This window comes from Stegostoma tigrinum, chromosome 14 (genome assembly GCF_030684315.1).
Source record: "Stegostoma tigrinum isolate sSteTig4 chromosome 14, sSteTig4.hap1, whole genome shotgun sequence".
NCBI classification, from domain to species: domain Eukaryota; kingdom Metazoa; phylum Chordata; class Chondrichthyes; order Orectolobiformes; family Stegostomatidae; genus Stegostoma; species Stegostoma tigrinum.
This window is the reverse complement of record NC_081367.1, coordinates 66,226,291-66,250,186: the sequence shown is the minus strand read 5'-3', so window position 1 is coordinate 66,250,186 and position 23,896 is coordinate 66,226,291. Positions and strand designations below refer to the sequence as shown.

The 23,896-nt window shown below is 42.7% G+C and overlaps 1 protein-coding gene across 4 annotated transcripts in view; it reads left to right on the top strand.

Annotated features, from left to right (window-relative positions):
• The window catches only part of LOC125457561 (mediator of RNA polymerase II transcription subunit 12-like protein), a 568,603-nt gene that overhangs the window by 137,470 nt on the left and 407,237 nt on the right, over positions 1-23,896 (top strand). For all 4 annotated transcript variants that reach the window (XM_048541933.2, XM_048541934.2, XM_048541932.2 and 1 more), the window contains exons 9-15: positions 2,849-2,998; positions 5,114-5,213; positions 11,035-11,171; positions 13,394-13,528; positions 14,088-14,214; positions 16,671-16,903; positions 21,779-21,883. In XM_048541933.2, coding sequence (XP_048397890.2) covers positions 2,849-2,998; positions 5,114-5,213; positions 11,035-11,171; positions 13,394-13,528; positions 14,088-14,214; positions 16,671-16,903; positions 21,779-21,883 — 987 coding nt within the window. The remainder of the gene's footprint in view (positions 1-2,848; positions 2,999-5,113; positions 5,214-11,034; positions 11,172-13,393; positions 13,529-14,087; positions 14,215-16,670; positions 16,904-21,778; positions 21,884-23,896) is intronic.

The window sequence follows — 23,896 nt, the reverse complement described above, 5'->3', positions numbered from 1 at the left end:
TTTCATTTCACATCATCAGCATCTGCAATATTTGGCATTTGCTGCAGAACATTATTAAGACTGGAGCAGATGCTGTAGGTTGAATAACCCCATTCTGGGATTTAAAATCCCAAGTACTACAGAGAGGTTAAAACTGTATCAGAGTTAATGGGAACTGCAGATGCTGGAGAATCCGAGATAACAAAGTGTGGAGCTGGATGAACACATAGGAGGCCAAGCAGCATCTTAGAAGCGCAAAAGCTGATGTTTCAGGCCTAGACCCTTCATCCTTTTTCTGATGAAGGGTCTAGGCCCGAAACATCAGCTTTTGTGCTCCTGAGATGCTGCTTGGCTTGCTGTGTTCATCCAGCTCCATACTTTGTCACTACAGAGAGGTGTTCTCCCATTGCCAAGCTTTTGACTTTGAAAAGAAATGGAGCAAAATGGCCTGTTAGAAATAGAAGTCATAAAGCAATAGAAAATGCAAGGACCACTCACTCAAGTAAGTGTCTCTTTAATTTAGAAGCTAAAGAGCTGATCAAAGTTTCTAAGACTCTCTCTCTCTCTCCCCCCCACCAAGACGGACAGAGAGTGAGAGAGAGAGAGAGAGAGAGAGAGAGAGAGAGAGAGCGCGACTATTTCTGGTGGTTGAGGAGTTAGGTCAAGGGAACACAATATAGCAGGAGGCCTTACAGGCATGTAGGTGGGTTGCACCTCGCGTCAAGACTCTATCTTTTTATTTTTCTGCATTTTTGCTTGTGAACTGAAATAGGAAAATGACTGTTTTACAAAAATGAAGGATTGTGGAAAGAATTACTACACTTTTTAAAAAACAAAATCATTACTTGACGCTCACTAAGTGCTGTTTATACTGCTGTTTGTCGGGGGGTGGGGGGGAGCTGTCTACCTGGAACCAAGGCATATATACGAATGGAGATTTTGAGGTTGTAGATATGTCCAGTACGATGACTACTGTGTCTGGCAGTGTTGTCTTCATGTTGTGGACTGTCATGGAGGTAACAGCAGATTTGTTTGTTTGTTTGTTTGTTTGTTCTGCCGTTATCTCCTCAACAGACCACCACAAGAAGACACAATACGGCCATACGCACTAGTCACCCTGCTGTACATCAGAGACATATCAGACACGAACACAAGACTACTCATACCCCTAGATATCAGGGTAGCCCACCAACCACCCTATGATGGCTACTGTCAAACATGAAGGGCCCCATTCCCACAACCAATAAATCTAATGTAATATACAAAATACCATGCAAGGACTGTGAGAAGCATTACATAGGCCAAACTGGAAGAAAACTGACAATAAGGATATTGAACTCCAACTGAACTCCAACTAACCACCAAGAGAAATGACCAGTTCTCACTGGTCTCAATGCACACAGACAAAGAAGGACTCAAATTCGATTGGGACAACACATTCATAATAGCACAAGCCAAACAGACATGCCAGGGAATTTCTGGAGGCCTGGCGTTCCAACCAGAAACACCTTGAGCTGGACTCTATGAACAAACCACTGAAAAACAACCAGAAATAATGCCAACCACCCCAGCAAACAGAGGCATATAAATAACAAGAGGGACAGAACACCAACTCTTTTCTGGAGGCACGTTGATGATGTTACCTAACAGGGTGACTAAATGTCTGTAGTCAAACACACTGGCTCGGCGAGCAAGCCCATAACCCGAGCTACAAATCTTCTCAAGAAAGCTTTGTGGAGATTTGGCTGGCAACAAATTGCTGATTGGTGATGAGTTGCCATTGCCCAGACCATTCCCCAGGCTCTTGGTGGCTGAGCAGCTTGTGGATGTGTGGATGTTTGGAGAGAGTCCATCGGACATCTGGAAAGAAAGAAACTTTCCCTCTGCGGTTAGAAATGCCTTAAGCTGGAAGAAAGTAGATTACTTGCCCCTCATCCACTGTGTCTTTTAGCCAGGAAGCCATTGAGTTTTATAGTGCGAGAGAGTCACCCTGTGCCTCCTGCAAGCAAGTAAAAGTACCTGGAGAAGGAAAATTGAAGAGCAGCAAGTCCTGACAAACCAAAACAATGTACTCGGCAAACCCTGTGGACAGGGACCATTTGAACTGTCTTCCTGGTCTTTCCCTCTGCTCATAACACTCATGTTATTTTGTGTCTGTCTGTATGTGATAGTGTTTTATAAGGGGATTAACGTTTTTAATGAGTATAGTTACATGTTGATGGTTCAATATTATTGTTTATCTGTAACTAGAATCTATTTGGTTGTAAGAAATACTAATTCTTTTTAAATATCAAAAACCTGGTATGTATTTATGATTTGTAGATTTTTTTTGTACTTGGGTACAACCTTTACCTTTTCATGACTAATGTAGGAATGGTGGAACTTGTTTTCCAGCGTGCGACCCCAGGGAGACATGATACAAATGGTCACCCAATGATGAAGCTCTCTTACAGAAACTGCAAATAATGGAAAACCGATTGTCACTCTTCCATTATGCCAGGGAGGCAAAGCATAGCTGAAATGTAACACATTGTCAAAATCTTAGATGTTCACAGCACAAAGGAGGCCATTCAGCTCATCATATCTGCACTGGTTGTAAACTATCTGTGTAGTGATTCTATTTTCCAGCTTTTGCCCATTGCCCTGGAGGTAATGACAATGCAAGGGAATATCTAAATATTGCTTAAATGTTATGAGAGTTAAGTGAATCAGCAGTAAGTGGCAAGCATTTAACATTTCAATTCTTGTGCTCTTTTCAGGACATTGGAGACAACTACATTGCAGTTTTATTTCACATGTTAGCTTTCAAGCTTTGCTTGCACATTTATGCAAGAATTGAACTCAATGCCTGTTTCTGTTCTTCCTGCAGACAATAACTTTATGTTGTCCTAGTGCCTTGGTGTGGAATTATTCCATGAATGATAGCAAAAGCAGCAATCCTGGCTCGCCTCTTGATCTGCTCCAAGTGGCTCCATCCTGTTTACCTATGCCAGGGGGTAATTCTGCCTTCAATCAGCAGGTATAATTGGCATGCACTGATGCACGATACAGTGAATTGTTACCTTATTTCATTATTGCCCTGAATATATTCGCCACAGCAGAGTAATAGAATGCAATGAATGCCTTTTTGCAAAAGATTTGTGTTTGCACTCTATTGCCATGCCTGACCACACAAAGGCTTTTCCTCCCATGTGAAATGCTGTGGGAAGTGACCCACGATTGAATATTTTCTGGCTTGAATTCTCTGATTTGGAAGCTGTGTCAAGCTTAAGTATTAGATATTTCCTGGTAGTGCCGAATGTGAATGTTGCTGGAAAAAGGGCCACGTGGCTGATGCCTTCTGACTTGCACTCATCAGGACAAATGCAAAAATGCCAAATTTCAAACAATTGTAACAATTTATACTACAAGGTAAAAGAGTGCTGATTTGGTTGTGGTTGCTACAGAGAAAGCAATTTGGAATTTTAAGTTCCTCACGCTTCTGGAAAATTTCAAAGCAAAGTATATGGCTTGAGCATATTCCTGTTCGTAGAAAAAAGTCTCTGAATCTGAACGTATATGTAGTCTCTGTGTTGCAAACAAGTTCATTCTGGAGTCTGTTCACAAGTTGTAGCACAGTTCAGGATAATAGGAAGAGGCCATTTGTAAGTACAACAGATTTTCCTGTGTTGGGTCTTTAAGTTTTGTAGCCATGTGCGAGATCATGTTCGTAAATCCCCGTGTTCACTAGTTGGATGTTTCTAAATGGGAGACACATCATATGTTGTTTCTTGTGAACATAAATGCACCATGTTATGAATGCTAACGAATATTTTCCAGTAAGTTCATTGGTATAGCTATTAGTGCACTCCTGATTGGATTGCTCTTGGCGAACAATTACAGAATCGTACAACAGGTGTTTTCTTCAGGTTTTGCTGGCATCATGTGTCTCTTTTCAGCAATATTTAAAAAAAAAAGTTCAGCCTTAATTTTCATTAATTTTATTCGCTGCATTTTTTTAAGGCCCCGTAAACACAAAATGTCAGGAAGCTAGTTCTCATTGTGACCTGAGTCAAAAATTGCACAAAACCAGGCCCTAGTCCAACAGGTTTAACAGATCACACACAAACTTTTGGAGCATAGCCCCATCGTCAGGCAATGCTCCAAAATCTTGTGTTTTCAAATAAACCTGTTGGACCTGGTATTGTATGGTTTTTGACCTTCAACACACGGCACCAACACATTATGACTGAGTGTGAGACAAATTTATAAGATCAAATTTGGATGTTGGCGAATGTGTCATCTGCATCGAGGAACTACTCCTGAGTTTTAGGAGAGGTGTCACAGGATTGGGTAGCGTGCCCGACCCTGGAATGAACTGGGATGGCTGCATCTTGGAGTAGAGTGAGAAACGGTTGCACATTTGCACAAATGTCCCACATTTTGTTGACTTTAGCTTCCAGCACCTGCAGTCCTTTCTATCTCCAAGAAGAAGTGGATTAACTGTTTTGGGTCCTGTGACCCTGCTTCAGAATGCTGTGAAGAAGGGTCGATGGACCTGAAATGTTTACTGTGTTTTCTCACCACAGATGCTCCCAGACCTGAGTTTCTCCAGTAGTTTCTGTTTCTCAATCATTCCTGGGATGTTGATAACACTGGTAGAAGAATTGCCCTTGCTAGACCATTCAGGGGCAGTTTAAGAGTCAACCACATTGCTGTAGGTCTGATGCCGCATGTAGGCCAGACTAGGTAAGGATGGCAGATTTCCTTCCCTAAAGCGCATTAGTGAACCAGTTGGGTATTTACAACAGTTGTTGATTGTCATGGTTAACTTCACTGAAATTAGGTTTATATTGAATTTAAATTCAATAAGCTGCTATGGAGAGACTTGAACCCATGTCACTTAAGCATTAACCTCTACATTATTCGTCATGTGACATTCCCACCGTTCTCCCTTAAATGGCTTCATTTAAAAGTTTCCAAAACAAATAGGAGTGACAGAACTAGATGCAACAGAGAGGTGTTGCATGTCACATTGCCCAAGTTCTGTTTGTGCAAGATCTTTAAGATATTGTAGAAACATGCCTAGGTCCTGATTTTTGTTTTTTCAGCAGATGTCATGGCCTTGCTCAAACGCTTTGTTTTAACACTTTAGGTCCGAGCCAAAATTTACGAAGTGGAGCAGCAGATCAAGCAGCGAGGACGGGCTGTGGAAGTACGATGGTCTTTTGACAAGTGTCAGGAATCTACTGCAGGTAAGCTGCTTTACTCAGCACCAGCCTGGAGAGTTGAAGAGATGGTGCCTAGTACTTTTTTTCTCCCCACATTCCATTCATCTCCTAGACGTTTGAAACGGAAGGTTTATTTTCCCCTCACTGGGTGACAGTCTGGATTTAAAACAATAATCTGGAAGGGAATAGGGAGAGGGCAGCGGATTGGTGCTATGTAATACAGCCCATTTCAAGAGCATGCTGGGGCCGAATGGTCTCCTACACCATAAGACGTCTGTGAATCTGTGCAGCACACTGCCTTGCACCCCTCCTTGTAACCCTACAAAAGGAAGGGGGTGAGCATATCTTTGGTTGCGTGTTTCTCAATGTGACATCAGGGGCTTTAGTTGAGTTGGCAGCCCTGGTGTAGGGAGGGGTGGGAACAGGTTGGGGGTGTTTGCTACTCACACTTCCGGGCTAGATGTTGAGTTTTGCACTCTGCAAAAACCTGTTATTCCACGCACGTAAAGAACTCTGACCAGCAGTCGCTGCTGCTAAACTCTTCAGCTGATGTAGGATTTGGTGTCTGCATTCTCTAAATATTTAATTGCAAATCTGCCCAAGTTTAACCCAGGAATCCAAAAGAATCCATTTGGATATGGCTTTAATCAGTAACCGGATTTACAAATCACTTAGATTCTCTCTCCAGGATTTTTGCTTTTATTCCCTCCGTTTTACCCTGAAGTATGGTTGTAACCTAAATTCAGCATTTCATCTGAGTTTCAACATTTTGGTGAGACATGGCTTGATTTTCACGTTGAGTTGATGTTAAATCAAAATTGCTGAAATTGCTGGAAAAGCTCAGCAGATCCGGCAGCATCTGTGGAGAGCAATCAGAGTTAGCAAGTTCAAGTGACCCTCTGTCGAAACTGAAGGTAGCTAGGAAAATGTTGGTAACAGACAAAGGGAGTAGATAACAATATGGCTAGGAAGGTGATTAGCTATTAATGGGGACTGTTAGTGGCTAACAATGGGTGGGTGTAATGACAGACTGTGGTATGGCCTGGTGTGTGGGGCTCTTTTGGTTTTTATTTAGCAAAAACATTTGATTGCTGTCAAATCAATTGACTGTTGGCCGTTACAAATGTCTTCAGTGATTATTTATTTTTCGTAAAATAAAAACTAAAAGAACTGCGGATGCTGTATATCTGAAACAGAAACTGGTAGCCAGGCTCAGCAGAGTTAACGTTTCGGGTCTGAGGAACAGTCTGTGGACCCAAAACATTAGCTCTGATTTCTCTCCACAAATTCTGCCAGACCTGCTGAGCTCTTCCAGAAATTTCTGTTTTCATTTCAGTATTTATTTTTCCTATTCTGCTTCTAAATGATTGCATGCTAACACTGCCATTTGGGCAGGTGTACTGTGCTAACTGCCTTGGGTTTTCAGCAAATCACCTGCCTGAGGGAGCCTTTGTGAAACTCATAGATTTATAACAGTCACTAGAGGACACTTCATAGTGACAAGGAGAGAGCACGAACTGCAGATGTTGGAGTCTGAGATAACAGTGTGGAACTGGAGGAGCGCAGTGGACCAGGCAGCATCAGAAGAACAGGAAAGTTGACGTAGGAGGGCCGCAACCCAAAATGTCAACTTTTCTACTCCTCAGTTGTTGCCTGGCTTTTGTGTTCCTCCAACTCCACACTGTGTTATCTCTGACTCCAGCATTAGCAGTTCTTACTGTCTTTACTGTTTCAGTGTAATTTGTTTGTATATTCCTGAATATAGCTCCAATGCCTTTCCACGCTGAATACTTCACATTCATTTTGCCCAATATAGATGTAAATTTCTTGATAACAAAGTGTAGAGTGGGAGGAACGCAGCAGGCCAGGCCGCTTCTGAGGAGCAGGAAAGCTGACGTTTTGTGTCTGGACCATTCTTCAGAAAAGTTACTCTTCTGAAAAAGGGTCCTGACCCGAGAAGTCAGCTTTCCTGTTTGTCAGATGTTGCCTGGCCTGCTGTGTTCCTCCCACTCTACACTTCAGAGTGACAATGAGCCTAAGAATTAAACTGTTTGAACAAACTGATGAGTTGTGAGTGTTTCTTATTGAAACAGTCAGTGCAACTCTGATCAGAGCATTGTGTTTTGAACAGTTACTAAACCTACACTGCCTTGGCTACCTTGCAATGCCTGGCTGCTGAAGAGTTTAACCACCTTATTAAGCAAAAGTATGGTTTTCTTTTCAAGAACATGCTGATACAGATTCAAGTGGCGAGGGTGGAATAGAAACCTTGATGTGTGGGTCCCTCAGGTCTAACTGGTGCAAACTGTATGTTTGCATGACACCCTCCACCAGATCTGACTGATCAGTGCTACACTTTAGTTGCTGCTGGGCTGTCAGCGCCTCTTAGGATGTTACAGTCATGCAGACTTCTGGCCTCCACATCTCCCCTCCCCGTCCTGTGAAAGTGCTGGATGCTACAAAAACTTCTCGAGATATAACATTGTTGAGAATGCAGACACTGCCCTCTGCTGGGCCTGCATCCTGCCTGGTCCCTGATCCATGAAATGTCAGCACCTCATTGTACTCGGCAGTGAAAGTGCAAGCTTGAACAGTGTTACGCTCGTAACACACAAACCTGGCTTCAAACCCCACCAAGGAGATTCGCGTATTAAAATTTAGCTTAGAAAGAAACATTATCGTGGAATTTTTTAAAAAAAAATTAATAATATCTAAACATAAATGACCACAGAGCTGTTGGAAATTCAACAGGTTCATTCGTATACTTGAGGGAAGGAATGGAATCATAGAATCCCTACAGTGCAGAGGAGGCTATTTAGTCTATTGAGTCTGTACTGACCTAATGAAGAACATCCTACCCCACCTCTATCCCCTTAACTCTGTATTTACCATGACATATCCACCTAATTTACACATCCCTGGACACTATGGGCAATTTAGCACAGCCGATCCACCTAAGCTGCACATCCTCGAAACCGGAGCGCCTGGAGGAAACCCACGCAGACACGGAGAACGTGCAAACTCCACACAGACAGTTGCCCGAGGCTGGAATTGAACCTGGGTTGCTCGTGCTGAGGCAGCAGTGTTAACTACTGAGCGGGTCTAGGCCCGAAACGTCAGCTTTTGTGCTCCTGAGATGCTGCTTGGCCTGCTGTGTTCATCCAGCCTCACATTTTATTATCTTGGAATCTCCAGCATCTGCAGTCCCCATTATCTCTTAACTACTGAGCCACTGTTTTTGCCCAAAAACTGTACCAGGAGGAGCTGTAGTGAACAGGGTTTGAATTTGCATGGGGGACTCCCAACGGATTATCTAATCCAATAATTTAACCACTCAACCATGACGTAAAGCAGTGATGTCTGCTGTCCTTGGGCTTTTCATTAACCTTTCGCAGGATGTGGTGTGTCACTGGCAAAATCAGCATTTGTTGCCCATCCCTGAATGGCCTTGAGCTGAGTGACTTTCTTCAGGGGGCTGTTTGAGAGTGCACCACATTGCTGTTGGTTTGTTGTCATGTGGCATCAGGCATAGGAGTTGGCTGTGGGTGGTGAAGAAGCCCCTACCATGTGAACAACTGCACGTCATCAACCTGCACACAGCTCAGTGGCTCAGTGGTTAGCCCTGCTACCTCACAGCACCAGGGACCTGGGTTTGATTCCACCCTCGGGGCGACTGTCTGTGTGGAGTTTGCACATTCTCCCCGTGTCTGCGTGGGTTTCTTCCCATAGTCCACAGAAGAGTGGGCTAGGTGGATTGGTCATGTTAAATTGCCCATGTGTCCAGGGATGCATAGATTAGGTGGGTTATAGGGGTGATTGGTCTGGGTGGGATGCTCTGAGGGTCGGTATGGACTTGCCGGGCCGAAGGTCCTGTTTCCACACTGTAGGGATTCTGTGATTGAAGTAGTAGGCCAGACTGGGTAATAGCACTAGGTTTCCTTTTCTAAAGCACATTAATAGTTCAGGTCGGTTTTGTTGACTATCAATGAACACTGTTATGGTCCCTATTACCTGAGACTAGCTTTGTGTTCCACGTTTTTTTTAATTACATTTAAATTCTGTCAGCAGCCAGGGTGGCATTTAACCTTTTGTCTAGCCTCGGGATTTCTAGTCCAGTGATTTTTGTCACCATGCCATTACCTTCCCCAGTCAGGGGAATATGTGACTCCATTGCATGTTATTGTGATTGTATTTTCTCCAGCTCGCTTCCACCAGTCCTCTGGCCCACGGGTACAGTCTTTTTTCCCCTTATTTACCCAGTCAGAACATGTGCACTTTTTTAAAGTGTTAAACTCTGTTAAACTGTCCTTTTTCACCTGACCCCATTTTGCGTTTTTAAACAAAGTGTCTCCTTGTCCCCTTTCTTCATTTTATATTTATATTTAAATCAGGAAGTGTTTTAACCATCAAGGATAGATAACACAAAATGGGAAGGCAGTTTGAGTGGTAGTTGACCCTAGTTATCTGGGAAAGCTGAATGAATATAAGAGGTTGACAGTGACCACTGAGAGACCACCAAGCTAATGAACAGCAGGAGGAGTCATACCAGACTCAACACTAACCCAGTTCCTCTCTCCGCAGATGTTGCCAGAGCTGCTGATTTTTCTCCAGCAGTTCTCTGTGATTGTGATTGTTAATGAACATCTCTGTTGACCTGTTAAAACAACCCATTTGACCCCAAAAAGGCTCATTCAGTAGTTCCCAGTCAGCATTTGGTTATCAGTATTTGCCTTTTACAGCACCGTTTTCTTACCAGTTGTGATACTATATACCAACAGAAAGACAGAGAAGAAGTCTGTTGAGGTGAATAGGTTATGTCAGCTTTGGAGCTGTTTGAGCTACACTTGTAGAGGGTTGACAGAACACAGTAAATTTTCAGGGGGGAAAAAAAACCCCCCATTGCTTGACATCAGGAGATGTGAGTCATGTTTGTAAAGGATAAGTAAGTTATATGACCTCAAATCAGTAAAGAGGCTCCGTAATCTTTAATTTAATCACTCATTGGATGTGGGTGTCACTGTCCGGGCCAGCATTTATCATCCGTGGGGCAGTTAAGAGTCAATCACGATGCAGTTGGTCTGGAGACAAATGTAGACCAGTCTAGGTAAAGATGGCGTTTTCCTCTCCCAAAGGACATTATTCAACTCAATGGTATTTTCTGACAAGCAGCAATGTTTTCATTGTCATCATTAGACTCCATCCTCATTTCTATCAAATTCACATTTCACCACCTGCTATCGCAGGATTTTACCTGGATGCCGAGAATATTACCTGATGCTCTTGATTTAACAGCGCAGCAATAAAACCCCTAGGTCATTACCTCCCTCATTTGCTTCAAATGCACTCAATCCCTGAACGGAATAGTATTGGTACAGCACAAGTGTAAAACACTGCAGGTAGTGAAAATCTCAACTTGTAATAGAAAATGCTCAGCAGTGTAAGCGGTAACTGTGGAAAGCGGGAGAGAAGGTTCAGTTAATATTTGACCCCTGCCAAACAAATTACAGGTTCACGGACATAACCCAACCCCAGAGACAGGGGCTGTGCAAGTGTGTGAATGTTATGGGGTGACCACTCCTTTTAGTGTTAATGACTCTATCAATGGGATCAAGCTCTCGGGTTGATTAATCTTTGCACGGTTTAACATAATTTTTTTTTAATAACAAAAATGACTAGTTGGGTTGGATGAGGTAAAATAATTGTATCTATTCCGGTAACTATGTGGTGACATGTATGTGGATTTGCTTGTATGTGGTGCACATGTGAGAAGAATTGCAGTTGTAAACGTTGCTCAGATATTGTCTAATGGAATGTTTTCCCACCTTTCTCGTTGCCCATGTGAAAGGTTTCACAATCAGTAAGGTCTTGCACACGTTGGAAGTACTGGATCGTCACTGCTTCGACAGATCTGATTCCAGCAACTCCCTGGACAGCCTGTATCATAAGATTTTTGGGACAAGTCAGAGCAAGGATAGCCAGGAGGTGAGTCATTGTCATATGATGTGCATTATTTACATTGCAAAGCCATTTTGCCTAGCTCATGCAAGAGTATATGTGTGTTTAAGGATATTGCATTAATTTCATTTGAAGCAAATAGTTGCTTAGTCACTCAGAAATTGCTTATTGCTGCAAAGAGAGATTTGTTGCTGTTGAACATTTTCAGCTTGTACTCATCTGGACAAGCACAAGAATTCCAAATTTCAAATGTCTGCAACAATTAACACTGTTAGTTGACAAGCATGCTGATTGGTTGGCAAGTCAGCTCTAATTGGCTAAGATATTGCCATGGGGATTGGCTCCCCCGATTCTCCACAATTCAAAGCAAGTACAAGGCTTGAAAAGTTTTCTTTTGCTTTCAGAGCATGGGTCCCTTTTTGTAAATGTGTGTGATTTCCTGCAAGTGTGAATAAGGCATGCTATGATCATGACCAGCCATTTTAAATTGGCTGTTAACCGAGCTATTAATGTATTTGAGATTGGACAGCACTTGCTAAAGAATCATGCTGAACAGCAGACGTTTTGCGAGCTGGGTTGGCTGAAGACAATCTGGTATGCCTGTTACGAGCAGTCAGAGGAGCATACTGTTTCATTCAGGTGGCCATTTGTTGAGAAGTGTTGGTTCTGTCTTTTGCATTGTACCATCACTGACCTAGGCATAATGTAATACAATTGTGTGGTCATCTCAAAATCTGGACTAGGGGAAGCAGTCTGTTAACAGAATATATAGAATGTGTGAAATAGATGAGAGGAATGATGGAATTCAGAGTGAGGTTTTTTTCCTCTTAGAAACGCAAAAGATTCATTTTAACTTCTTTTAAAAATGCTGCAGTGCAAATTAAGTTCTGAAATAAATGAGTTTCTGCGTTTGTAAAATTAAAAGAATCAAAGGACTATGGATGTTGGAAATCAGAAACATAGCAGAAATTGCTGACAAAACTCAACAGGCCTGGCAGTGTCCATGTAGAGAAACCAGAGTTAATGTTTTTGGTCCAGTGACCCTTCTTCAGAACAGATTGTAGCTAGAAAAAGGTTGGTATTTATGCTGAGGCTGGGAGGTGGGGACAAGAGTAAATGATATGTTGAGATGGGGCTCAGAGAGAGAGAGGGCGAGAGAGAGAGAGAGAAGAGCAGCTGGGCAGACAAAGGGATGGGTGAAGGTCAGCCTGGGGGAACAATAGCTGGAACCATTAGTAACTGACAATGAATTGTTCATAATAGCAGTCCATTGATGACCAGGCCAGATGTGTGGGGATTGTGTTAAGGACTTTGAGATTTTACACCCTTCTGTATTAAATTTCAATTTCAGTTTTTCTGACCATGCAGATATTTTGCCTAATTCATTCAAGAATTTGATGCATTTTTCAGTCCAAAACGTCCTTGCTTTACTTTTGCATCATCTGCCAACTAAACTATTTAGGTTTGTGGTTCAATGTTTTCAAATCAACCTGTTTGGAGATATTAATAAACGCCTGTCGAGAAGGTGGGAGTTGAACCTGGATCCCCTGGCCCAGAGATAGGGACATTACCACTGCATCACAAGATCCTCAAGTTTTTGGCTCTGGTTTTTGTATTCCAGATGTACTGTGGTTTTATTTTGTTCGCTTTATTCATTACATCTGTGATCTTATCACTTGATACATCCATTTCAGCATTAAGATCTCATTTCAGTGTTTAGTCATTGTTTGTCTCTTTCTGGTGGTATCTAATAGCACGATTACTTGCACAGCTGTCACGTACGTTTTTCTGTTCGGCATCAGCAAAACTTCTTTAGATCACACAACGGTCCATTGCAACTTTTCTGATTATTCCAACCAGAATTAATCAGAACACTTCCTTCACTGTTCTGAAATAAATCCTTTAATAAGCCCCAATTATTTTCATATGCTGTATTTACAGTGTACGAAGGCTTGCTGTTTGATTTGGACTAGTGGCTCGTAATTATTTGTGCGGAGCAGTTATTTACTGTGTAAGATATCTTCCTTTTTCAACTCCCCCTGACTGCCACCTCCTACCCGATCCAGATTTTATACCTTCTCCCATCCCCTTGTTCCACACTTGGAAAATTTAAAATAATCAAAGAACGCTGGATGCTGGAAATCAGGAATGTAACAGAAATTGCTGGGAAAACTCCTGATTTCTAAATGAGTCATAGATGTTGTCAGCAAGCACAATGTCTCAGTTTGTTTTTCCCCACTTGCCCACAGCAAATTGCACCGAATGATGAGGCAGTTGTGACTTTACTGTGCGAGTGGGCAGTGAGTTGTAAACGGTGTGGGAAGCACAGAGCGATGGCAGTAGCAAAACTCCTGGAGAAGAGGCAGGCTGAATTCGAGGCAGAGGTGAGTCTGAAACCCAGGAGCAAGCATGAAATGTTGGGAGCTAAAGCTAGTCAATTCTCTTTTTTTTGTTGGCAAGCCGATTTAACCTCCTGGAAAGGTATGTTTGATCAGAACCAGTTGTGAGATAAATCTTTGTTCTGTTTGAATGTGTGGAATATTACTGTTTGTATCTAATACTAGGACAATGTAATGTCAGACAACGGAATTGTTAGTCATTTTGAACATTTGCAGTTAACATCAGACACTCCCATATTAGTAAAAACCAACCACATGCCACAGCTTTGGCTGTGGCCACAAAAGTTACTGCATCAGCCCAACTGTCATTTGTTTTTCACGCCAACTAATCCATACCGAAATTCTGTATTTTCCAACAAACTTGAAAACTTTCTTTTGAAAATACAGAAAGGAGTGCAGTATTGAGTATCAGGGAGCATGTTCCAGATCAACTTTGATAGTTGCAAAATGGAAGAAAATTGCTCATTGAAAGTGAGTTAGTTACAGTGAAAAATTGCCCTACACAAATGCTATCTACTCACTTGCTCATGTGCTTATTTTGTAGCGATGCGGAGAGTCAGAAGTCCTGGATGAAAAGGAGTCAATTTCCTCGGTGTCCCTAACTGGCTCGAGCCTACCTGTGTTTCAGAATATCCTGCTCAGGTTTCTGGACACTCAAGCTCCTGTATTAAGTACGTTTTGGTTACTGTCTCTGCCATTCCTGTTTGTCTCCATCCATCTTGGAGATGGTGGGAGTTGGTGGGGTGGGTTGTGGAATTTTGCACAAAGCTTTTTATATTTTTAAAAATAACCTTTGAATAATGTATTTCTATGTGTGTGTGTGTGTATATATTTATACATACACAATCACAAATGCAGTTCAGTTCTGTTTGGTAGCGTGTCAGAGAAGCAAACAAACACTGGAGTTTGACTCTATCCAAACAAACCAAAGGCACCTCTTACTTGAACCAGGCTATATTTACGTGCATTTGACACACCAGCAGCATCCGACACTTTGCACATGGTGCTGACCTGGATCAGAGTGCTGGAAAAGGTGAAACATCCTGGGCTAATTGTTCCACCCTTGTGGACCGAGACCAATATCTGGAATTTCCATCAGTTGGGAGAGTGACAGAAGCCCTGGAAAAATAGTATTGTTAAAAATACATCTTGCCCCAGTGATCCCGAAGTTATAGTGGGAGATTGAGAAAAGCCCAAAGGAAATTCAGGCTTTCAGTTTTCTCTGGGCAAGTTCCCCACAGCAGTATCAGTGGAATCAGGACTTTGACAGCCATGAGGCTGGAAGAGCACAACAGGCCAGGCAGCATCTGGAGGAAAGGAGCAGTCAACGTTTCGGGAATTACCCACACCCAGTCACGTAGAAGGTTATTCCCGAAACGTTGACTGCTCCTTTCCTGCAGATGCTGCCTGGCCGGCTGTGCTCTTCCAGCCTCCTGTTGGTCTCCCTTGGACTCCAGAATCTGCATTTTTCTTTTGTCTCTATTTAACAATCATGACTGCGATCATTGCCTCCACTCTGTTGTACGGTGTGTTTAATGCTTTAGTGCTTCATTCAAGTGGCTTGAGAAAACATCAAATGGGTGGTTCTTGTGTATTAGTTTACCAGGTAAGTTCACCTCTGGGTGTAGACCGAGCCAGGTTCCTCCTCAATCAGATGCTGTTGCTTTTCATTTCCTCACTAGAGAGTGGCGTGTATATGGAATGGGCTGCCAGGGAATGGGGTTGATGCAGGTACAGTAGCAACATTTAAAACAAAACATTTGGATAGGTGCATGGATGGGATGCATGTTACAGGGATATGGACCAGATGCTGGCAATTGGAATTAGCTTGAGTCGGCACCATGGTCAGCATGCACCTGTTTGGGCCGAAGCTCCTGGTTCCAAGCTGTGCTACTTTCTGACTCTGGGGAATGATGACCAGATCTGCACTAGATTGCTGGTCTCAATTGACTCAAACAGAGTTGAGTTTTTAGTTTGAATGTTTCAGGAAGAGGAGGAGTAAACATTTTTAAGGAGCTCAAGTAAGCAAAATAGAATGAATCTGAAAATGCTGTGAAAGCTCGTTTAACCTGAAATGTCAGCTTAGATTGCCCTGTAAAGCTGCTACCTGGCCTGCTTGGTCTTCCAAACACGTTCCGCACTATTATGTTTGGCTCAAAAACCTGAGATGCCATGCGTCCCTTCCATTAATTGTTGCTTTCAAAACAGACAAGGTACAGAGGAGGTTTGGAAATGTTCCTGACAAATCTTATTATGTCCTTTTGTAGCTTTCATTTGGATAAAATTTGTTTCAGTTGTGTTTCATTCCATTTTCCAAACTTTTGTTGAATCGGAGAACTGGAGTTACATCATTTGAACTTCAGTGGCAGCTTTGTTATTCGTTTGTCAAAGTGTGGATTTCAGCTTCTGCTCCAGCCTGGGAAACATTAACCTTGACTTGTCCTTTCCATGCGGACTGTGACCTCTTGGCCTCCTGGGTGTTTTCATGAATGCTGAAATCAAGCCTAAGGACCTCATTTTTGAGGCATGTTACAACCTCCCCGTGCTCAGTTCAACAATGTTGGGTCATGGCTGAGGTTTCCATTTGTTTTCTGAGTCTGTGTGAAGTATTTGCATCTCCTGTATCCGTTCTTGTTTCTTTTCTTGACTTCATCTTTTACTCTCTCTTGCTTTCTGCATTGTGCCTTTACACCGTGCCATTTAACCACTGTCTCCCAGTCTACCTCACTCCTTATGTTTTCGTTCCTTCCCCACCTCACCCTCTGATTTATGTACCCGTTTAAAACCTGCCCATTCTTAAAACCTTCCTCTAGCTTTGAAAGGTTATGGACCTGAAACATTTACTCTGTATCCCTTCTGTATGGATGTTGACCGATTTACTGGGTCCATTCCAGCACTTCTCTGTTTTCATTTCAGCTTTCCAGCAACTACACTTTACCTTACATTTAACTGTTCCAGTAGAGCACATAGAGTTCAAATGCACAGCAGTTGAAAATGTGGGGCCAAGTTGTACTTACTTGTGAAGTGTGAGTTTACTATGCACAGATCACATGGTTGAATTTTTCAAGTTTGACTTACAAAAAAGTTTGGCTTCTCACTTTTTCCTGTTTTCCTGTATATGCACCAGTTGACCTCAACAATGAAAATGAGAAAGCAGAGTTTGTGAACCTAGTGCTGTTGTTTTGTGAGTTCATCCGCCACGATGTCTTCTCACACGATGCGTACATGTGCACCCTTATATCCCGTGGAGACCTCACGTCTGTAACCACTTCAGCAAGACCTCGATCACCAATTGCAGACAACTCTGAGGAGCAGTACACGAAGGACCATGATGACAACCTTCATGGTGTGAAATTGGAGGTAAAGCTTCATTCTTTGTAATCGTGAGGTGGCTAGAGTGAAACAGGCATCGAGAAACAGACAAAAAAACAGATCCTTTGGTCCAACATGTCCTGGCTGACCAGATATCCTAAATTAATCTAGTCCCATTTGCCAGCATTTGGTCCATATCCCTCTTAAATCCTTCCTATTCATGTTCTCATCCAGATGCCTTTTAAACGTCAGCCGTGATGTGGAGGTGCTGGTGTTGGACTGGGGTGGACAAAGTCATAAATCACACAACACCAGGTGATAGACCTACAGGTTTGTTTGAAATCACACGCTTTTGGAGTGCTGCTCCTTCATCAGGTGTCACTTCGCTTGATGAAGGACCTCTGCTCTGAAAACTTGTGATTTCAAATAAACCTGTTGGACGATAACCTGGTGTTGTGTGACTTCTGATTTTTAAATGTCATAATTGTACCAGCCTTCTCCGTGTCTTCTGGCAGCATGTTCCCGAAAAGCACCACACTCTGTGTAGAAAAAGTTGCCCTGAGGTCCCTTTTTAAAAATCTTTTTCCCCTCTCATATTTAACATAGAACATTACAGCACAGTACAGGCCCTTCGGCCCTCGATGTTGTGCCGACCTGTCATACCGATCTCAAACCCATCTAACCTACACTATTCCATGTACGTCCACATGCTCGTCCAATGACGACTTAAATGTACCTAAAGTTGGCGAATCTACTACCATTGCAGGCAAAGTGTTCCATTCCCTTACTACTCTTGAGTAAAGAAACTACCTCTGACATCTGTAGAGCGCGGGAGCTGTGGTTTATGAAGGAGGTGGAATCTCTGGTCAAGAGGAAGAAAAAGGTTTATGTTAGGATGAGATGTGGAGGCTCAGTTAGGGTGCTTGAGGACTACGAGGTAGCCAGGGAAGACCTAAAGAGAGAGCTCAGAAGCACCAGGAGGAGACATGAGAAGTTGTTGGTGGATAGGATCAGGGTAGACCCTAAGGCTTTCTATAGGTATTTAAGGAATAAAAGAATGACGAAAGTAAGATTAGGCCCAATCAATGATATTGGTGGTAAGTTGTGTGTGGAGTCAGATGAGATAGGGGAAGCGTGAAATGAATATTTTTCAACAGCATTCACTCTAGAAAATGACAATGTTGTTGAGGAGGGTACTGAGATACAGGCTACTAGACTAGGTGGGATTGAGGTTCACAAGGAAGAGGTATTAGAAATCCTACAGAGGGTGAAGATAGATAAGTTCCCTGGGCCGGATGGGATTTATTCTAGGACCTCTGGGAAGCCAGGGAGGAGATTGCTGAGCCTTTGGCATTGTTCTTTAACTCGTCATTGTCTACAGGAATAGTGCCAGATGACTGGAGGATAGCAAATGTGGTTCCTCTGTTCATGAAGGGGAGTAGAGACAACCCTGGTAATTATACACCAATAAGCCTTACCTCGGTTGTTGGTAAAGTGTTGGAAAAGGTTATAAGAGGGGGTAAGTTTAAAACTGAAATGAGACGACGTTTCTTCAGCCAGAGAGTGGTGGGCTTGTGGAATTCATTGCCGCAGAGTGCAGTAGAGGCCGGGACGTTGGATGCCTTCAAGGCAGAGATCGACAAATTCTAGATCTCAAAAGAAATCAAGGGTTATGGGGAGAGTGCAGGGAAGTGGTGTTGAAATGCCCATCAGCCATGATTTAAATGGCGGAGTGGACTTGATGGGCCGAATGGCCTTACTTCCACTCCTATGTCTTATGGTCTTATGGACAGATGTCAGAGGTAGTCTCTTTACTCAGAGTAGTAAGGGAATGCAACGCTTTGCCTGCAACGGTAGTAGATTAGCCAACTTTAGGTACATTTAAGTCGTCATTGGATAAGCATATGGACGTACATGGAATAGTGTAGGTTAGATGGGCTTGAGATTGGTATGATGGATTGGCACAACAAGGGCCTGTACTGTGCTGTTATGTTCTATGTTCTATCTGTCCTCTATCTTTCACCCCTCAATTTAAAGTTGTGCCCCCTCGTGCTCGCCATCACCATCCTCGGAAAAGGGCTCTCCCTATCCACCCTATCTAACCTTCTGATTATCTTATGTCTCAATTAAGACACCTCTCAACCTATGCCTTTTCATTTTAGATTTCCCTATCCTACGAAAAAAGACCTTGTCTGTTCACCCTATCCATGCCCATCGTGATTTTATAAACGTTCCATGAGATTACCCTTCAGCCTTCTGTGCTCCAGGGAAAGTAGCTTCAACCTACTCAGCCTCTGTCTGTAGCTCAACCTCTCTGATCCTGGTAACATCCTTGTAAATCTTTTCTGAATCTTGATCATTGTACTCACGTTTAACATGTTTGATACATGGTTATCCTGTTAATGCTTGTTTGTATATTTACTACCCTTTATGATCTCGTTTGGCATCTCTCTTGTTTGATTACAAACAAAACTAGGCTACTCGACCCTTTAAGCCTGATTTGCCATTCGCTAAGATCATGGCTGATCTGATGTTGACTTAACTCTACATTCCTGCATTCCCTGATGATAATATTTCAATTGCTCGAAAATCAGGAATCCACCTACTGCTGCCTTAAAAATGTTTAATGATTCTGCATCAACTGTGTTTTGAGGAAGCAAATTCCAACGACACTCCACCCTCAGAGACAAGATATTTCCTCGTCAATGTTTTCACTGGTGTTACATTATTATTTTTCATGGGACAATGACCGAGTAGTACTACCACTGGATTGTTAGTTCAGAGACCCAGATGGTGTTCTGGGCATCTGGGATCGAATCCCGCCCTGGCAGATGGTGGAATTTGAATTCAATAAATATCTGGAATTCAGAATCAAATGATGACTGTGAACCCATTGTTGATTGTCAGAAAAACCCATCTGGTTCACTGATGCCCTTTAGGTAAGGAAACTGCCATCCTTACCTGGCCAGGCCTACATGTGACTCTAGACCCAGAGCCATGTGGTTGACTCTTAACTGCCCTCTGGGCCGTTAGGGATGGGCAATATATGCTGTCTGACTAGCAATGCCCTCGTGCCATGAAGGAATAGAGGATTTTTAAACTATATCCCTTGTCCAAGATTCTTCCAGAGAAGGAAATCTCATTTCAACATCTACCTGGTCAAGTTGCCTCAGGATCTTACATGGTTCCGTTAAGTCAATTCTGATTATTTAAAATTCCAGAGGATACAAGCCTAACCCTAATCTTAGCCAGAGTCTTCCCAGATTCTGCCTTTGTAGTTTAGTTGGGTGTTTTCAGATGCAGGCTGGAGGTGAGTCACCAATTTAGTTGGGGGGCTAAGGTCAATTTGCCAATGGTGGGATGTAGCGGTCAGTTTAATAAGAGAGTATAAGTTTCCTGGTGTTTCTTGGGGAGGCAGTGGCCCAGTGGCATTATCATTGGAGCGTTAATCCAGAGACCCAGCCTATGTTCTGGGGACCCGGGTTCAAATCCTGCCGTGGAAAATCGTGGATTTGAATTTCGTTTTTTTAAAAAAAGCCTGGAATTGAGAGTCTAATGATGATCATGAATCCATTGCCGATTGTCAAAAAAATCCACCTGAGCCATTAATTTATGATAGGGAAGGAAACTGCCATCCTTACCTGGTCTGGTCTGGAAGTGACTCCAGACCCAAAGCAATGAGGTTGACTCTTAACTGCCCTTTGGGGAGATGGGCAATAAATGCTGGTTTGGCTAACGATGCCCTCATCCCATGAGTGTATTTAAAAATAAAATCCCTTCAGGCTTTTTTGGACTTTTATTTTTCACAGTGTGTTTGTAGAGCCACTCTAAGTGTGTAATGCTGAGAACAGCATATCTTTGCAAGGCTTTTGTTGGTTAAGTTTGGCAAAAGTAGGACTACATGCCTCTTTACCTCCGGTACCTCATCAGTATTTATCACACCTCTGCCTGAGTCTCTAGACAGAGGAGCTTTTCCATCTTCACTGTTCCCTCACCATGCCATCATTGACCACCAAAATAAGGGAGTCTTACACCATAGTGGTTGTCTCCCACGGATTAGAACAGAGATGTAGCCCTGTTTGGCTGTGTCATCCTGCAGCAATTTTGTAGCTATTGGGGTTCTTGGTTGGCTCAGCATAATCCTTCATCCATGATCCAGGAGGAAGCCCTGCCTTCAGGAATAGCCAACCAATCAAATGGATAGTAGCGATCGGGTCTGGTCCCAGTCCTGCCTCTACTGGCGCAGCAATGAGTGTCCAGTAAAGGAGTGCCATGTTGGCAGATGCCTAGCTAAGATCATTAGAAATAGGAACAGGAGTAGACCATTCGGCCTCCTGAGACTGCTCCTTCGTTCAATTGGATCATAGCTGATCTGGCAATCTTCACTCCACTTTCCTGCGTTTCCTCACATCCCTTGATTCACATTCTGATGAAGAAAATGACTTTCTCAGCCATCGAGGCACACGGATTGGGTCCATGGTTTCAGTATGTCCAGTATGTCTGGTTTCTGTGAAGAGTTTTTCTGGAGGGACGGGGAGGGGGTGGCAAAGGTGCAGCTTGCAGTTGTCCCTTCTGAGGGTTGGGAGCATGGAGTGTAGGAGAACGCCAGTGGGGAATTGGGTGATTACCTTGGGTATGGACACGTGTAGTGCACAGTGTCTTTGAACAGGAGAAACAGAGCAGATGGGTGCAAAATTCCACTTGTTGTTTGGCAATATTGTAATCATTTGCATGCTTTGAAATTTTCTTTCTAAAAAGAGCCCACGACATTCTTACGAAAAGAGAATGAAGATGTAGGTAATTTGTTAATCCCCAGTGGAGCAACACAGATTTTTCCAAGGAGGCAAGGATTAAATGCATTCTTATCGATGCTTGTGTTTGGACTCTTGTTAGTTTTGAACTAAACCAATTTTCTAATTGTAGGACCAGGGACTTGGAGAGCACATGGACATGGATTCGGGTCCTACGAATTTATTTGATGAAGTGGACAAGAATGACTTCAAAACGGACTTTGGACCTGAATTTGCAGTAGGTTGAAAACTCCTGTTCGGAAACTCTTAAGTTCTGTTTCTCCCTCCACACACCGCTGCCACCCCTCCCCCACCCACCCACTCCCTGAGTTGTTTTGTAGTGGGGGGCTTGAGAGACAGAGGGTGAGAACTCTCCTGGAATCTGTTTCTGGGAGATGTGGTTTGCAGGGAGAAATCAATAGATGTTGAGAAGGAAAGCCAAAAGCTTTCAGCTGGCCTGAAAAGGAACCAAACATCTCTCACAGAGGGAGAGAACCCTTCACCTGGTGGATTAGCTGGTTTACTGAAGATCTGAAGGAATGATATAAATTGGGACCGTGATTTTGTATGATTGAGTAATTCAACTCTGGGGTTTTAAAACATAGATCAGTGCCAAACATTTTCACCCCCCCCCCCCCCAAAGAATGTGTTAGTTTTCCAGCAATTGATCATAGTTTGTATGAAATTTATCTGCAAGTTTTCTCAATGTTATTTTAAAATGTATTTTCTCAACTCAGTAATTGTTGGTGTTTTCATTGAGTAAATTATCTTTAACTAAAAGGAATTGTTTTAAAATTTTAACTTGTGGCAGCAAATTTATTTAATGTGTGGCCAACCTGACTGAGTAAAAACCAAAATGACTGCGGATACCGGAAATCAGAAACAAAACCAAATTGCTGGAAAAGCTCAGCAGGTCTGGCAGCATCTGTGAAGGACAAAACAGGGTTAAAGTTTCTGGTTCAGTGACTCTTCCTCAGAATCAGGGAATCAGGCACCTGTGTAAACAGGGAAAGTGACTATGTATGTCTTAAGAAATCAGATTTTTAAAAGTTGTTCATAGGATGTGGGCATCATTGGCTAGGCCAGCATTTATTATCCATCCCGAAATGCCCAGAGAGCAGTTAAGAATCAAACTCATTGCTTTGGATCTGAAGTCACATGTAGGTTAGACCAGATAAACATGGCAGATTTCCTATCCCTAAAGGATGTTAAAAAATCCATTAGATTTACTGACAGTCATGAGTTTGTCGCTTAATGGTTAAAGAATCAGTAATGAGGAGAACACTGTAAGAAGTGGGACGTGGAAGTTAGTTTATTTATCAATGTCAAATCAGATGCAGGAATTGTAATGCAGGGGCAGGAAAGTCAGACTGATCCAAACATCAAAAACAATAATGAACTTGTGAATGAATGTTCACAATAAAAGTTGATTTTCAGTGCCGGAGTTGCTATTACTGGCGGTTAAGATTCTTCACGCTGTTTAAAAATCTACTGGCTCGAGATGAACCCTAACTTTTGCTGGTAAGGTTGGTAAATATATATCCCATCGGTACTGTCAATTTCACATGATCTATTGATGTTGAGCCTCTCAATGAGAACCTTGGTAACAAAGCTCCTAAAAGCGCAGGGCAGCACTGTTGATATTTTAATTAACCTGATTGAGGATATGCTATGACGTAGCTCTGAGGCCTCCTAGCTCAGAGGTAGAGACAGTACCTCTGCCCCCTTTTGAGTGTTTATGCTTGGCCACTGGAAGTTGGTGTTCTGTTTTCATTTCCATAACTGCAATTGCTGGTAAATCAGTTAGGCCCTCAAGTTTCTTGTTGGAAGAGGAAAGTGTCCTGATGAAGGGTATAAATGTAAGATGTCAGCTTTGCTGCTCCTCTGATGCTGTCTGACCTGCTGTTTCTCCAGCTCCACACTGTATTGACTCCAGCATCTGCAGTTCTTGCTCAGGAAAGAGTATTGTCTGCTTACCGAAGGCAGCTGTAGTACCCTGAAACCACCTCTTTTTGCTCAAGTTCTAAAGTCCTTACTGAGTGTTAATCAAGCCTGATTTATTTTTGGCTGAGGTTGGAGCTCTTTGCAATTACAGGTTTTATTGACCATTTATTACCCACTAACTATTTTGAAAGTGGCTGTTTTTTTCAGATATGTTCCGATTGTTTCTAAGTGCAGTCCCCATGGAAGAAATTTAACTTGGAAATTGATTTTCATGAAATGCCAAACTCGCTGCCCATTAATAACAATT